Source organism: Nannospalax galili, unplaced genomic scaffold (assembly GCF_000622305.1).
Source record: "Nannospalax galili isolate Female #2095 unplaced genomic scaffold, S.galili_v1.0 scaffold962, whole genome shotgun sequence".
Lineage (NCBI taxonomy): Eukaryota > Metazoa > Chordata > Mammalia > Rodentia > Spalacidae > Nannospalax > Nannospalax galili.
Window position 1 is genome coordinate 1138108 of NW_008348537.1, and position 14874 is coordinate 1152981.

At 43.1% G+C, this 14874-nt stretch overlaps 1 protein-coding gene across 4 annotated transcripts in view; it reads left to right on the top strand.

Annotated features, from left to right (window-relative positions):
• The window catches only part of Elmo1 (engulfment and cell motility 1), a 624760-nt gene that overhangs the window by 118815 nt on the left and 491071 nt on the right, over window positions 1–14874 (top strand). For all 4 annotated transcript variants that reach the window (XM_029569533.1, XM_008845428.2, XM_008845430.3 and 1 more), the window contains one exon: window positions 3801–3951. In XM_029569533.1, the coding sequence (XP_029425393.1) occupies window positions 3874–3951 (78 nt within the window). In that variant the 5' untranslated portion in view covers window positions 3801–3873. The remainder of the gene's footprint in view (window positions 1–3800; window positions 3952–14874) is intronic.

The following is a 14874-nucleotide window of genomic DNA, read 5'->3' on the forward strand; positions in this document are numbered from 1 at the left end:
TGGCAGCTAACAACCATCTGTAACTCCAGTTCCAGGGGATCTGATGCCCTCTTCTGTCCTCCATGGGCATTGCATGACACAGGTGCACTTACATATAGGCAATATACTCATACACATAAAATAAAAATAAATTAAAAAATATTTCAAGATGCATTTCCATATGTTATGAGTGATCAAGAACTGATTGGGCCAGTTTGAGCCATGTCTATACTTGCTGCAGAGCACTGTGTTGGTCCAAGTGGGGCTGTCCAGACCATTAGTGATCTGCTAAGCACACTTGGTGCTTTATAACCTCTCAACTCAGTTGGGAGTGATTCTGCCTCTTTGAGGCCTTTTAGCAATATCTGGAACATCTTTGATTGTCTTAAGTGAGGGAGGCTATTGACCTGTAGTAGTGAGGAGAGGCCAGAGATACTGTCAACCCTGCTACAAGACACAGGGCAGAGCTCTGGAGAAGCTTCATCTGTGCCCACTGTGTGAAAACCTGAGCTGGGATTCTGTCCCCAGCTTTCACTGGAAGCAGTAGAGATTGTGCATAGAAGGCCAGGACATGGACTTCTGAGGGAGAACTGTGGACAGGATTGGTCACTGTGTATCGTGCCCCCAGTCTAGGCCCTTTCTGTCATCACCACAGGGAGAGCCCCTGAGGCCTAGCTGGTCTGGAAGGAAAGCTAGGGAAGTCCCTGGCTTCCTCCTCTCAATGGCTGCTTTGTGCATGTGCTCTCCCTCCTATTTTCTGGAGGAGACTCTCAGGAGAGCCCTGCTATTGTGTTGTCACCTGTTCAGCAGGTTTTCCTCCCAGAAATAAATATCAGTTAACATGGGAAGAAAACAAGCCTGGCCTTTGATTCCTAGAAGGCTAAGTTACTCATTTCTGTGTAATTTTAGATTGTTTCATGGAGAGGCGGAGGGGTACCCAGAATGGATTTTATTTCTATTATCTGTTCTGTTGACCCCAGGATTGGGTGTTCGTCCTTTTGCGTAGAGTTACCTGATTACACAGGCAGTGTTCACATCAGAGCTTCTTTCTTAATTTCTATTTTAGGGTGTGCGTTTGGATGTGGATCCTGAATTGCAGTGATGTGTTGATAGGATCTGTGCTCTGACAGTTCTCAGGTATTCAAACAGAGTAGAACCCATGCAGAGCCAGCCTTGTTTGCTTGTGTTGGTGCACGTGAGACACTGTAATTATCTCACAGGCCCCTTTGGATAGCTGGTTGTTTTCAGCTTTGAGCATATTAAACAAAACAAGACTTGGCATTGTTATGTTTGATAATTATTTCTTATGGATATCATCCTAGAAAATCAAAGTTACTGAAACAAAATGAAAAATCTTAGGGCTTTAGGTACAGTTGGCCAAAGACCTCAATAGATGTGTGTTTAAACACTCGTACAGAAGTCATGAACCAATAGGTGAAAGGCAGAGCCTACAGGGCCAAAAATTGTGGAGGAACCTCCCAAGTTATGATCCCACGGCCCTGGTTGCTTTCTTTGTCTTCCCTTAGCCTGTCTTACTTGGTTCCAGTAACTTCCCTATTCGAGGACTATGCCAGGAATATTTTTGTCTCAGGTCCTTTGCACTTGCTGCTCCCTTATCCAGGGAAGTAATGTCTCCAGATGTTCACAGGACTTATTTTCATGCCATTCACAGGTCTTCACTCGAATGCTACCTTCTCAGTGAAGCTTTCTCTGAACTTCCTGTTTAAAATTGTCCTGTCTCCTCAGTCTCACACCCATCTATACTCAGATGAGTTGCTGAGTCCCTACCCCCTTGCTTTATCTCTCTACCTGTCTCTTATTGGTATGTAGCACCAAGCTCTGTTGCTGGGTCTCCAGCACAGAAAGTAGGCTTGGTGCCTAGTGGAGGCATAAAAATGATTTGTGGATGAGTGATTAAAGCACTGCTTTGTGGGTTAGCCCTTGCTGGGCACCACTGATTAGCACCGCAGCAGGCTTCTCTAATCATCCTTAGGCGAGGAGCAGCAGCCTTGTTTGGGTTCATTTCCTTTACTCCTCAGCTTAGCTGAAGACAGTTACTTACACAACAGCTGGTCTCACTGAGGTTTCAGCATTAACTCTGCCATGTCTGTCATCTCTATGGCTCCAGTGGCCATGGAGATTGAGGTAGAAACGGGCAAAGCTTACACTGGTCTGATAGTTTGATATGTTTGATTAAAATCAAACAGATTGAGGCCAAAGACCCAAAAGAAAAGGGCAAAATGTTTGACGGTGTATAATGAAGTGAACACATGACTTTTCATCTTTATAGTCACCAATGAAAAATAGACAAGTTAAAAAGTATATTGAGGGGGGCCGGAGAGATGACACAGAGGTTAAGATGACACTGGCTACTCTTGCAGAGGACCCGGGTTCAGTTCCCAGCACCCAAAAATGGCTAACAACCATCCATAACTCCAGTTCCAGGTGATCTGACTCACTCTTCTGTTCTCTGCAAGCATTACATAACACGGGTGCACCTACCTACATGAAAGAAATACACTTATATGCATAAAATACAAATAATAAATAAATAATATTTTTAAAAAGTATACTGAGGTACATTTTTCAGCCTGTCAGGCTGGCATGCACTCCATCTGTTGACGAGGCTGTGTGCAAGCTCGGGTCATTGCTAGAGGGAGGGCAACTTCGTAGAACCTCACAGAGGGACATTGGAAATGACTGTGGCCCAGCAATTTTACTTCTGTAATTTTATTGTAAGGATATAATTTTACATGTGTAAAATTATATGTACATGTCTGTAATGCAGGGCAGTCTTGTTTATAACACCAAAGAAAAGAAAGCAATCACTGAATCAACCCACAGCAGAGAACTGGCTGGTCAGGTGGTCAGGGAGGGTGCATCCTGATGACCAGCTATACAGCTCTGAAAAGAGCAAGAATGACCCATTGTAGTACCACACAGAGACCTCGAAGATGTGTTAAGTAATATATAGAATGCTGCCTTTTATATTTGAAAAGGGGAAAATTTCAGAATATAATTTTGTGGTGTTTTCCACACATCACGTCATTCTGAAGGACTACATAACTAACAACTGAACAGCTATGAGGTTGGGGCAAATGCTCTTGGGTGGGGTGACATGGGGGCACTCTACACTGCATATTTATGCACACAGTGACTTAATGAACTAGTAAGTCAGATAAAGAAATGGAAAGGCAGGAAAGGAAAATCATTACTTCTTTTGTGTGAGAATTCAAGGCTCTTCTAAAAGCTGTCCTAGCCACTTTTACATTCTCCTCTGTCTAGAAGAGGCTTTGTGAGAACTGGCCTTGGGGAGGGAGAGCCAGCATGTGTGAACTCAGGGAATTTCGCTTTCCTCATGATATCCTGGTTGCTATAGCGCGGAGATCTATTTGTGACACACACAAAATGCTTTAAATAAAAGCTGTTTCCTGACCATGACTTCCTGGGCAATGTGTTCTTCCGGAGACTGTTGAACGCCAAGTGCTTACATGCAGTCTGGGCAGAGGAGCCCTGCTCACTCAGGCTTGAGGCACCACTGGAGCAGGGTCCCATGGTAAAGAGCGGTTCTCTTGCCCCCTGAGGATGTGGAAGCCCAACCCCTAGGGCAGCGCCCCCTGGAGGCTTTGACTCTGGGACTTTGGCACAGCACCCATCTTTCTTTGGGGGCCTGTCGTGTGGTTGGCTGCGCCCCTGAGACTTCAGTCCCCAGGCGCCAAGGGGAGTGTTTCGCATATACCAGTGAAAACAGGAAGTGATGAAGCGAAATTCGTCCTGCATCTGCGTTGAGCTACTTTTTTCTTTTTGTCATTGCTCATCAGGTGTAGACACGTGTGGCTGTCCACGCGGTAGGATCCCCGGTTCCACAGGCTTTGGACTTCCTCCGGTGTGACAATGCCGCCGCCCTCCGACATCGTCAAGGTGGCCATAGAGTGGCCTGGCGCCTACCCCAAACTCATGGAAATTGACCAGGTAAGGCAGGCAGCCCTAGCGTGCTCCTGAGTTTCCCTTTGAGACGGTAGTGACTGGAGATTTTGTATAGCCCTTTTCTTCCCTCTTTGCTGTGCTTGTGCAAAATCTGTGTAGTGACTGCTGTAGTGTATGGGTTTTTATATTTTTGCCCCATCTACTGGATTGTGTCCATACTGGGTTGTGTCTGAAGCAGTGAAATGGATAGGAGGGACAGGCGGATGGGGCTCTAAGCCGCCGACACAGGCTGTCTCAGCTTGACACACGGGGACTGGTACATGGGCAGAGTGTTGTAACATGAGCAATACAAAACTTATTTTTCTCTTTGATTTCTTACAGCTTTATGATAAAATTAGTACAGAAGGGTTTAGTTTTGAATCCTTTTGTAATTTTATTAGTAGTATAAATTTAAATATTGTCTGGAATGTATTATGTACTCGGAAAATATGCACTGAATGGGAAAAAGGGCAGGAATTTGATAAGAATGTTGCCTGTGCCAACATCCTTTAGCTTGGGTGATTGGCAGTTGCGTGATGCAGCTTTCAATATTGGATTACAGATTGTCTGGAGAAGTTGGTTGTTGTCATTTTACTGGTTATTCTGGAGCAAGTGATTGGAGGGGAATAAAGGATGAGACTTATTTATACTCATTGGTTTCAAGAAGCAAATGATAAAAGATAGGTCTTCATTTTCCAGTTAGAAAACCATGGCAACTCTAGCCTTTATATTCTTGACACTACTTTATCATTTTGATTCACAATTGGTTTTGGGGTCAGATTTTATTTATCAGGTTGAAGATCTTGTAAAAATTACGTGGCATTGTATGTATTCAAGAGAATAATCAAAACAAGCTGTGCAGGTCAAATCAGAATTAATTGTGCTTAAAGTTACATGTAGGAAAGGTTTCAATGTGGGAATTGTCAAATGGCTGTCAGATCAGTACGTCACTTTCATTTTAACTGACCTCTGAGTCACTGGGGAAGCTACTCGTGCAAGAAAAACAGATGCCCAGTAGATTTGTGCATGTGTGTCAGACAGTGGACACTCAGCCTTCTTCAAATGAGGTTTACAGAGGATGCTAGTTACATTACCCCTTTAATAAGCATATCTAGGGCTACTTGACATAGGCCAAAGGTGTTTGAGACTAGCTATGGTTACAGTCCAAAAGAACGATAATCACTGTAGAAGCTGCCCCAGGCTGCACCATGGCATGTGCCCAGGTCCCTGCTGCTGTGCTGTTTTGCCTTATCAGCACGTGAGGCTGAGGACCAGGTACTTGAGCATTGGAAATGCATATTCTCAGGTCTTACCTAGACCATTGACCCAAATCTGCATTGTAGCAGGATTGATTCCCAGGGTCCAAGCTCAGATGCTCATTAGAGCCAGTGGGGATGCTGGTTTATTCCAATAAAGTTTCATTTTTTGGTTCTCATGAGCTGTTTCATTTTGATTCAGCCGTGGTTGGTAGAATCTGTGTTCTTCTGTTTTAAGACAGCAACTCTTGAATCCAGGTGCCTGGGAGTCAGTGTTCTATTCTCTGCTGTGGGGACAATCTCTGCTATGTGAATGAGTTTCAATAATTTTTAATGAAAATAATCTTATTACTTTGAAACAATTATAGATTTAAATCTACAAAAAAATGCAAAGATTGAATGCTTTTACATTTATTTTCTTGTATCTAATATGCCCTAATAGTAACATCTTCACATAATCCTGGACCAGGTGCTTGGTTAATAATTTCATAATTTACAGTGCATAGCCTGTATTTAGACCCCATAATTATCCCAATAAGATCACTTAGAGTGATGTGCTTGATAACTTTAATTGCCAACATGGTGCATCTGAGTAGAAAGGGCCTCAACTGGGGAATTGCCTTCAATGGACTGGCTTGTGACCCTGTCTGTGGAGCATTTTCTTGATTATTGAGTGATGTGGGAGGGCCCAGCCCACTGTGGGTGGTGCCACCCTGGGAAGATGGTCCTGTATTGTATAAATCTCAGCACAGGCCAGGAGAGTAAGCCAGTAAGTTGCATTCCTCCATGGCCTGTGCTTCAGCTCCTGCCCCAGGTTCCTGTCCTAAGTTCCTACCTTAGGCTCCCTCATTGATGAATTGGGATCTGGGAGATATAAGCCAAACGAACCCTTTTCTCCCCAAGTTGGTTTTGCTCAGTGTTTTCATCACAGCAATATGAAAGCAAACTAGGACAAGTGATAATAACCCACCTAAGATCATGTACTATATTCACTATCATTACTCTTTGTTCTCCATTGAAGTAATTATTTGGTCTTTTATATTTTGTGGCATGTTGTAGAGTATGGAAGAGCCATTTTATGGAAAATGCTACATGGGGTTCCCTAATGCATCCTACCTATCAGATTTGCATTTTGCATTTGGGGCTAAATTACTGTAGGAATGATGTGTCCTTCCAGTGCATTGTCTCAGGAAGTTCATGGTATTGCTTTGTTTAATTCTTGTTGCCTATTACCGTTCCATAGATGAAAGCTCAGAGAAGTCACATGACTTGTCAGTCAGTAACAGGCTAGGACATGACCCTAGACTCTTTTCCTTCTAAGATTTAACTTTTAAACGGTTGACTAAATCATAGTCCTTCTGGTAATGTCATATTGAGACTAGACAGAAAATGAGGAAACTAGGCTCTTCCTCCCTGTAGTGGCACTAGTTGACGGCAGATCCACAGCAGAGCTGCTATCAGATATTGTTTCCCAGTAGAGTGAGAACTTCACATGAGAATTGTAAATGTGTTTTCAAATGCAGTGAAGAGTTGAAATGATGGCTTCCTGGAGTGTCTCCTACTTTTCTCCCCTGTTCAGTATCATATAGCCTGCCTCTTGTTCATTGAACATTAGCAGAAGTGTTGAAAAGCACTTTGCTTTTCAAACCTGGATAACTACTATTTCACCAATGATTTTTTAGAGGTTGGGTTAGCCATTGCTCCTTTGCATTCTGGAATCTTGAGTCTTTCTCCTTTTATCACATTGTGTCATTATTGTCCTGGACCTTTAGAATGTGCTAAAATCACCTAGAGAGGTTGCACAGAAGGCACGGTCCCGGCCCCAGCTTCAGAGATTTTCATTCTATCAGCAAGGTTGAGGAGTGCTTATTATAACAGGCATGCATGATTTCTGGACCAACTTCGTTAACTTCTTAGAACTTTAGTGTTCTTGTCTCATAAAGTTGGGATAATAATTTACTATTGTTATTGTTCTTGGAAAGGTGAAAGAAAATGTATGAAAACAGTGCAGCATATTGTCTGGCTGAGTCTCACTCACCAAAGCAGCCATTATTGCTGTTAGTTTGAGTAAGTGTTCATTATATTGGAAAAATACACATTTCCTTTTTAAAAATATTTTATTGAATTTTTGAGCATTTCATGCAATACATCTTGAGCATATTTAGACCCCCCCTTTTATCTGCACTCCTCACAGCCCCCCACAAGATTTCATGCATTTTGTCATATATGATATGGCCTATAGAGTCAAGCTTGTGTCCTCTGATGTTCCTTGGTGTGAGTTCATCCACTGGAGCCTGGTTAGACTATCTTCCTTAAAGAAGAACAACTCTCCCTCACCCAGCAGTCATCAGTTGCTAACAGTTCCCTATCTACGGTTGGAGGTTCTTAGCCTTTCCCCCAATTCTGTGCTGGGTTTTTATATGGTTTGAGTTTGCTTGGGTCTGTGCATGCTGTCACCATTGCTGTAAGTTCATATGAGCAAGTTCCCAGCTGCTTGAAAAACTGTTTCCTTGTGGTCATCTACCACCCCTGACTCTGACAGCTTTTCCACCCCCTTTTCTGTAATGGTCCCTGAGCCCTGGGTGGCAGAGTTTTAATACAGGAATCCTTTATAGGAACATGCACTTTACATTCTCTTATTCTCTGCATTTTGGACAGTTGTGGCTTTCTGTGTTAATCACCATCTGTTGCATGAGGAAGCTTTGCTGGTGAGAGTTAATGGATGAATTAATATTCTGTCTGTCCCCTGTTCTGCTATGTATGGATGTTGCATTGTAGATATGTCACTTAAGTCTGGGCATCTTACAGACACTTATTGTCTGTGTGTGACCAGTTGAGGAACCCTGTAATAGTCTCTATCTTTTTCAAGAAGAAGCTTCTTTGATAAGTGGTGAGAGGTATACTTCTCTGTAAATATAAGGACCCATATTTAGCGTACAGCAAGAAATTATGACTAGAAATGTGACAGACATAGTTTTTTTTCTAGGATCTATGATCTCTCTAGCCATATCTATTTAGCTGTGTTTACAGTACCACACATGAGTTCCCGCCCATTGAGTGGGCCTTAAAGTTCAATTAGATAGCTGTTGATTACCCACAAGATGAAAGTGCCACTACTGTACCAATGACCAGTGCAACAAACTATCTCTAGTTTCTTTTTACCCTCACTTCCTTTTTCAGGGGGGAGGGGTGTCTTTTTGAGTCAAGGTCTCCCTGTGGCCCCAGCTGGCCTGGAATTTGCTGTGTCCTCACTTTTAAATGTTTAAGGAGAGAAGAACTAAATAGTAAGTGGGAGACGTTACCTGGTAGCAAGGAGCTGCTAACTGGACCTACAGTCAGTAGTTCATGCTGTGGGATAGACACTGGGTCCCTAGAGCTCTACCACGAGAGTTTCTTCTGTTCGGTGTCCACCACCACCAACTGTGGACAGCAGCTCTTCTGCTCCTGGTATCTTCTTCAAAGCTCCAGTATCTCCTGCCGACCCCCTCCTTACCCACTCACCCTTTTCCTTCCTGGGAGGACACAGAAAACCATCACTGATGTTCGCTCACAATGTCATGGCCCGTGTGTATACATGATAGCACTGACTCTCAGGGCCTTGTCTCTTCCCAGCCTGCCTTCCTGATCTAGGAGAGACAGAAGAACAGGTGCCCTCCTTCCAGGGCCCTCAGCCTATGACAGCCGCATCTTTCCTGGTTTTTAGTATGTCCTTTCCTCCTTATCTGCTGCTTTGTCCCTTGTTTCTCCTCTTTATTTATGCTTTTTCCTCTGTCTCTAAAAATGAGCCTTTCCATTCTTTCCTTGGAACCCTGTCCCATGACCTGGAACTCTTGTCAGCAGTTAACTTATTCTGTTTCTCCATTGCATGCTCATTTCGATGTTATCAGTATAAATAGTTTATGTTGTCTTGGTGTCTACTTAATCTTTGGATGAACATCATTTTCCTTTTCTTTAGAGCTGGCCTTACTGATACAATGTCTTTCTGGTTTGCTCATTCAAGCAGTCTTCCCTCGGTCTCAGTTTTCTCCTCCTTGGTTACCCTGCACAGAGCTTCTCATTCACACCTTCCAGAAATAACCTTCCTCAAGCATCAGTCCTAAGAGTTCTTATTGTTTGCCTAGTCTGTATAAGTTTCCTCTTTCTAGATTTTCCTTAACCTCGGTGCCAAACTCTCTGGTCTGTGTGCTCACCATGGATGGACATCCTTAGTTTCAGCTTCCACTATCTCTCAGACATTGAGCATCACTTCTGTCCAAGTGACACCTGCTCTTCTCCAGCACGTTCTGCTTGCTGTCTCTACTTTTATGCTTCAGCTTGATGGAGCCATTATTTTTGTAAACAAACCTTTAGTTCCATTTAGGAGACAGATGACTGGCTGATGGAATTTTCCAATTGTGAAGAAAAGGGATCTCAGGACCTCATTTGTAGTCCAGTGGGTGAGCTCCATCCTCTACACAAGGACATGGAGCCTAGCTTGAGAAAGTTAGCATGGCTAGACTCAATAGATGAGGGGCTGGTCATCTTCATTAAGTGTGTGTCAGACCAACACTTAGAAAGACTGTTTTCTACCTATCAAAGACCAGAAGAATGATGGGAAGAAGTACGTGGTTTCCAGTCTTAATTCTACAGATTCTTTTTAAATTCTTCCAGAGGTGGAACGAGAGAGAGAGAGAGAGAGAGAGAGAGAGAGCTCCTAAGACTCAAGTCAGACTCATCGTAGTTTTACAGCATTCTGTTCCCCCCAAGCATTCTCTATGCCCAAGGTTTCTGCAAGCACTCTGTGCAGTTCGGAAGTCCCCTCCTGTTTTCTAAATGCAGTTCCTTTAGATACATGTCCTTGAACCTTCAGAGGCTTCTCATCTCTTGAAGCTTCCTTCTAGAAGTTTGCCACCCTGCCCTCCTGCCTTGCCTAGCTTGCTCTGAGTCCTGGCTCCGCTAAGCCTGCAGAGAGCTGCCCTCCAATTCAGCCCTTTTCTGATCCCATTATAATGCAGTCCTTTCTCTAGCCTTCTATTTTTGTGACCATTTCCCTTGCTTTGCTTTTATTTAGGGTTAATACCTTTTGTATGCAATGTAACTTACAGTTCTCTTATATGTACAAACTCCTTGAAATAGATTAGAAGCCCCTGGTGGTCAGCCTGTGGTTTAGAATATTTGTAGCTGTGGTCCGATCACACTGATCTCTGTTTCTGTGTGTCTAGCATGGACTTGAATTTTGAGCAGCTAAGAGGAGAATAAAAATGTTGATCTTCTTCATTTTTCGGTCTCCAAAGAAAAAACTTTAAAAGCAACTCCTTACCGTACATTCGTGGGGAATCTATCGCCCCAAAGGAAACACATGTGTTTTGGGTAAGAATATTCAAAATTGCCTGTGTTCCCCCCCAATTATCATATTTTATAGCATATTTAAGGTATAATTCAATAGTTACACATTTGAGATATACAAGACCTTTTTTTTTATTGTTAAAGCTCATTAATTGAGTACAGTGCGTTCACATTTTGTACTTGACATTATGGAGTTTTGCTCATTCTTCCCGTAATAGTAGTAGTAATAATAATAATGGCTGCCATCTAATTAGCATGCATTCTGCTAGGCAGCACAAGTGCTCTGCAAGTAGTATTTCATCATCTTCCTACAGCCCTTTAGATTTTCTATCTCATAATTATTAACAGGTTCATTAATTTGTTCATGATTACTCTGCCGGGAAGGTACTGAATCCAGTGCTCTTTGACATCCTGGCCCAGGCAGATTTGAGGAAATTGAGACTACAGTGCAGGTTGGGCTTTAGTTTATTCATCTACTATGTAGATGAATTTAGCAGTTCCTCCTGGTAATCCCAGCCTGGTTTGGTCAGAGACATATACCACTGCACCCACTCCAGGACTAATAATGTCCTTTCCAGGAATCTGTTGAGTTAGGACAACGCAAAAGCTACATTTCCTTAGAAATCAGAGGCCACTGGCCAGTGGAGCAGGTTGTTACAGAGGAGACCATGAGAGGTCATACGCAGCCTGACTGGCTAGGATGCAGGGCTGGGCTCCTGAACAGGCAGTTGAGCAGGGTGTGGACATCTGGTGATACAGACTCAGAGTCAGGCTCAGCACTTCCCTATGGTGTGACCAGAGGCGGTTTCCAGCTCTGCAAGGAAGAATTGGCCATATTCCTAAATCCTTCCTTGCATGATGCTGTGAAATAATCACTCAGCGCTCCACTTAATCATGGTAGCCACTGGCAGCCAGTTAAAATTCTCCTGTTACACAGAACAGAATAAACAGCTTATGTTTTAGGCAGAACTGGGACCAATAATAAAAACTTCCCCATGAATGCATTAAGCTAGCTCTTTAGCCTGAAAAGCTGCAATTCTCAAGACATTTAAATATTGACTGCCTGGTGAAAGACAGCTGAGAGATAGTTGAGCTCCCAATAAAAAGACTTAAAATCTTAATCCCAGCACTCCGGAGGCAGAGGTAGGCGGATCTCTGTGAGTTCAAGGCCAGCCTGGTCTACATAGTGAGTTCCAGGACTATGTGAGTTCCAGGACAGCTGGAGCTACAAGGAGACCCTGTCTCAAAAAGTCCAAAAAAAAAAAGACTTAAATTCCAATGGGTCTCTTCAGATGACAGAGAATACAGAAAATCAGAGAGCATTCCTAAATAACTGGTTTCTAACCTGTGCTGCAGAAACCCAAAATCTTAGGATTTCACAACATTTTTTTCTGAGTGGCTAGATTAGGTGCTTAACCCTGGCCCTTTTGGCATTTTGAACCTGATGATTCTTGGTTGTGGAGGTTGTCCTGTGCCTTCTGGCATTTTAAGGATACTCTGGCTTTACTCATTAGGTGCCAGTAGCACCCCTTCTCTACCCAGTGTGACAAGTAGAACTGTGCAGACATTGCCAAGTGACTCTGGGTGCTAGGCAGGATTCCTTTTGTTGAAAATGAACTAGACCATGAACTACCAAGTTTGGCTTTGCCTCAGGATTGCCCAGGAGCCATTGGAGATACAGAGAGGATATAAACATGCTTCAGGGTCCAGCAATTCCTGTTTATATCAAGCTCTCCTGGTGGGATGATCATGTGGGTAGCCTTGCATTTGGAAACCACTGATGTGAGACCCTGGAAGTTTCTTCCTCTACCTGCTGTCAATATGTTTGGCTCCCACAGTCAATTTCAGTGACTCCCTTAAAGTTGATGCCTCAATTTCTTCATCAACAGCAGTGTCCTACTAATTATGAGCCTCTTACATCCACCTTCAAGTCTTTCTTTTATGCCAGGTAAGAAATGTGTGGTAAAATGTGTATGATATTACTCTGGGTCTTTAGTGCTGTCCTAAGAGGTAGAATGGTGGTGGTGGAGGAAGTCATCCTCATCTGACTTTTGCAACTGTTGGATTTAGTAATGCAGCAGCTGTTTCTTAAACTTCCTGTAAAATAAAGCGTTTAGTGTACTTCCTTTTCTGGTTTAGCTCTTTCTTCTTATGGGATAGTCAGTATAGCCTCATACAATCTTAGAACAATGCATTCATTAGAAAGATAGTAAAGCCTCAACTGAGAACAGAATTTAATTGAGCAACAGTGAACCCCAGTGTCCAAGTCTGCTTTGCTTTAGAAAATAAGCATACATTTCTTGGTAGCTGGTGGGGAGGCCACTGAACTCTTCCAGTGTTACTGTTACTTAGTGAAGTTTGGGCTACTCAGCTCAGAATTTTGGATGAACAGTATTTCTTGAGATTTGGTGACTGAGCTCTCTTTTGTTTCTAGAATGTTTCATGCATGTCTCAACTTGTGCTTCATTTTCCTGTTAGGACAGCCTGTGTGTGTAGTGGGATAGACACACCTGTAAGATTTCAGTATGAAGTACTCTACATTCTCCGAACGATGCACCAGGTTATAGGTAAAGACAGCATGTGCTTGACCCCTAGGGTCATGTGACTGAGGTGCAGTGTGCCCAAACTTGGGGGAAGAGAAGGCAGCCTCGGGAAATAAAACTCGTACTGTTTCTTCGTTTTGAAATACCCATCAGTGGCATCATGGATCCTCTCAGTTGATGGCATCTCTGTCATGATGACACCCTCTCCCATCTCTCAGAGTTCCTCAAAGATACCAGTGCCGTAGCGCCTGCTTCCTAAATAGTTCCTAACTCTGTATGTCTCCTGCCCTTGCTGTGGCTCCTGGTACCTGCAGTGCCCTGTGGACTTCATCAGCCTTGTTCTGGGCCACTGTTACTTCCTTATCTGTCATCTCATGTAACCTTTCCCCACCTATATGAACATAAATTCTATCCCTCTTTAGAGCCTTTACAAATATGACTTTTCCTAACTGGAAATTATACCCCTTGATTATCTGCCCACTTCACATTCATTCTTCTACCTCAAATGAAGCATAAGTTCCTGTGCAAGGGTTGTTTCTCACTCGCAGACTAGATAAGGGCCCTTGCCGTGTGCACCTGTAACGTCCTGAAGGATTCCTCTTGCCAGTCTTTAGGCTTCCTGTACAATGTTATGCATTATTCCACTGTGTGTCCTGTGCCCAGCACAGTGTTTAGCATATGGCAAAGTCACAAATCCAAGCTGTATTAATTCAGTAAAGGAGGTAGGTTATTTTAGTATTCTCTATGTTTACTAACGTGTTTCAGTCGTGAAGAGGGATGGCTTTTGTGAGGACAGCCCTTTCCTTGCCCTCACCAAAGATTTGAGATATATTATTCCCTATATGAATTGACTTTATGAGGACCTATGTGCATCCTCCCATCAGTACTCTGGGACAAGTTTGTGATAATCTATTTGGGCTTCCCAGGTTTTTTTTTTTTTTTTTTTTTTTTTTTTTTTTCCCACCCCTGTAAGCGGCTATGGTCAACAGATTGGCTGGAAGAGGGAAGGGGAGTGGCTTCTTTGGAGAGCGTGGGGAGGAGGAGGCAGGTCCCAGTTTTTCTTTCCTTCCTGTTTTCCTTTTCTTTTTTTAAAAAAAATTATTACTTTTTATTTTATGTGTATGAATGTATTGTCTGCATGTATACAAGTGCACCTATGTCATGCAATGCCTCCAAAGGTCAGAAAAGTGCATCCACTTCCCCTGGAACTTGAGTTATGGGCAGTAGTTAGCCACCATATGGGTGCTGGGAACCAAACCATGGTCCTCTACAAGGGCAGCCAGTGATCTCAGCCACCGAGCCATCTTGCCAGCCCCTGCTTTCCATTTCTTGGTAAATGGATGTCAACTTATACACTCTTGACTCAAGCTGAAGCTGTGTCTTCCTAGATTCCTCTTACCCTCAGCATTCTATGCAATCAGTTATTGTAAAAAGTGGTTTCATCTTCTGTGATCTGTTGTATCACAGCTGTTGCTGTTGCCCTCACAGAACAATGTTGAGGAACACAGCACAAGGAAACTTAAGAATATGTACATCAAGTATTGTCAAAGAATTTTAAGAGAAGAACTAATACTTACAAAGACGATGAACAGAAAGTAAGTAGATATAAACTGAAAACAAGTGACCTTGGGAAAGAACCAGTGAGAAACCTTAGAAATAAAAGGTTAAAAATAGCATATAAAATAGAAAAGGCCCAGCACTCGGGAGGCACAGGTAGGCGGATCTCTGTGAGTTCAAGACCAGCCTGGTCTACATAGTGAGTTCCAGGATAGCTAGGGCTACAGGGCGACCCTGTCTCAAAAAAA